At 49.8% G+C, this 2130-nt stretch overlaps 1 protein-coding gene across 1 annotated transcript in view; it reads left to right on the top strand.

Moving 5' to 3' along the window:
* The first annotated feature begins 42 nt into the window (after window positions 1-42).
* The window catches only part of Taf3 (TATA-box binding protein associated factor 3), a 154237-nt gene continuing 152149 nt past the window's right edge, over window positions 43-2130 (top strand). Inside the window, exon 1 of the mRNA XM_003473415.5 lies at window positions 43-421. Within this exon, the coding sequence (XP_003473463.2) occupies window positions 256-421 (166 nt within the window). The 5' untranslated portion in view covers window positions 43-255. The remainder of the gene's footprint in view (window positions 422-2130) is intronic.

Raw genomic sequence — 2130 nt, 5'->3', positions numbered from 1 at the left:
ATCAGCGCTACGGGTATTCGACTCATGCTGCCTCGCCCCGGCGGCCTTCCAGCGGGAGGCGGAGCGAGCCCAAAATGGCGGCTCTCAGGCTGGCGCGCTCCGTGCTGCTGGGGCTTTGAGGTGGTCGCCGGGGGTCCGGGGGACGATTTCCCCGCCTCGAGGGCCCCAGACAATGAGTTGGGGGCTCTGCTAACGTCACGCAGCGGGGCTGGAGAGAAGTGGCAGCAAGGGCTGCGGTGGCGTCCACGCAGCGGGATGTGCGAGAGTTACTCCAGGTCGTTGTTGAGGGTCTCGGTGGCGCAGATCTGCCAGGCGCTGGGCTGGGACTCGGTGCAGCTCAGCGCCTGCCATCTCCTCACCGATGTGCTGCAGCGCTATCTGCAGCAGCTGGGCCGGGGCTGCCACCGGTACTCTGAACTCTGTGAGTACCGGGCTGGGTGCGGGAGGACTGCCCGGCGAGTCACGCGTGACACCTCGGTCTCCCCGTCCCTCCCTCGGCGTCCCAGGGGTTTGCCATCGGCACCTCGCCCCGAGATCTGCCACCTTCTCGGCTCCCAGCGTCCCTGGGCTTCCACTGCTCCTGCAAACTCCAGTCATTCTCAGTGTCTCCCCTGCATCCGCTAACTTCCCGCCACAGCCCGGGCGCCCAGGCTCCGCTCTGGGCTCCACACCTTCTCCTCTTCTCGCTCTGGGATGTGCTTCGCTCTTTCTCCTTGTCTCGTGTTTGCTGCGGGTGGAACCACCCCCAGAATGCGCTACACCCTCTTACCCTGGTTCTTTTCCTCCCTTGCCCGCAAACTACTACAACTAGTTGTCACAGGCGCTCCGTCTACCGGCCGTTTCTTACCAGGCTGGCCATTCTTGAGCAGCTCCTTACTGGGAGTCGTTGACAGCTCTGTTAGGGACTCTGCTTCTTCTTTCTGTATCTGATCGTTTGATAGACAGCATCTCCATTTACTGTTTCTAAGGGCTGACATGGTCAGTTTCACTGATAGGTTAACTTTCATTTATATCTCGGTTGCTTGTCTTCCTCGGTTACAGTTTTTATGTCAGTGGCTATCAAAGTTTGTTGGAAGGATCATAGGTAATTTGCCAGATTCTCCAGGTAACCTGGGCTTCAGTGTTTTTTCAAGTTTTGAGCGAGTGTCTGGAACTATCTATTATTAGTGCTGTTTAGTAATTTGGACCATTTTAACAGAAGCTGAGCATCATTTTGTTGATGTGTGAAACATGCATATGTGTATGGGTGTTGGGGTACCACTCATTTAAACTTCAGATTGTGGTTTTTAAATTGATAAATTGGCAAACTAGTTGAAGTGCTTCATAGAATGTTTTGTTAAAGTGGTTCCCAGATTTAAAAAGTAGAGATCCTTAGATGCCTTGTACTTCTTAGGTTCTAAATTCCATTTCAGTAGTGCTGCCAAAGTGCTGTCCAAAACACAAATGAGATCCCATCCCTAGCCCAAATCTGATGCTCTTAGTATTAAAAATATTTCAGTTGCACTCATTGGTTAAAGGGTAAAAATCTAAACAGTTTCCTTTGTGAGCTAGTTTTTATCTTCTGCCACCCTGCCTTACTTATCTGCAGCCATACTGAGCTACCTGCCTTTTCCTGAACATGTAAAGCTATTGTGCCTAAATGCATGCTGTTTCCAAGTGTCCTTCACTCCCTAGTCCAACAGTAGAACTTTTTTATTTGAAGATTCACATTGTGTTGCTCTAGGGTGCTCATGTTATCTGCTTTTATAATCTTGTGCGTGTTACCCTGATTTCTCAACTCATTGTGTAATTGTCTGTATGTCTCTTTCTCTCTCCAGGAGATAAGTTGATTATATTTATGTTTTATAACCTAGAATGGGTTCAGATACAATTGGCACCCAAAAAAATATTTGTTCAATGATTGAATGAACTGAGAATCCACTACCATGATAGTTATTCATCGACCCACACACCCCTGTGAGAAGATTGAAGCCAGGGATGCTTCCCTACTGGGCTGTGTCCCAGTCCTACTTATTTATTTAGTCTTCAGACAAACACTTGCTAGTTGCTTGTGGTGGTATTGAGCTTTCTGCCTCAGCCTCCTGAGTAGCTGGGATAACAGGCATGTGTTATTACCCCCAGCTTGACTTG

The sequence above is a fragment of the Cavia porcellus genome, unplaced genomic scaffold (assembly GCF_034190915.1).
Source record: "Cavia porcellus strain 051 isolate PalLab524CR breed Dunkin Hartley unplaced genomic scaffold, mCavPor4.1 scaffold_13, whole genome shotgun sequence".
In the NCBI taxonomy this organism is placed as follows: domain Eukaryota; kingdom Metazoa; phylum Chordata; class Mammalia; order Rodentia; family Caviidae; genus Cavia; species Cavia porcellus.
This window is presented reverse-complemented; position numbering and strand designations above follow the sequence as displayed.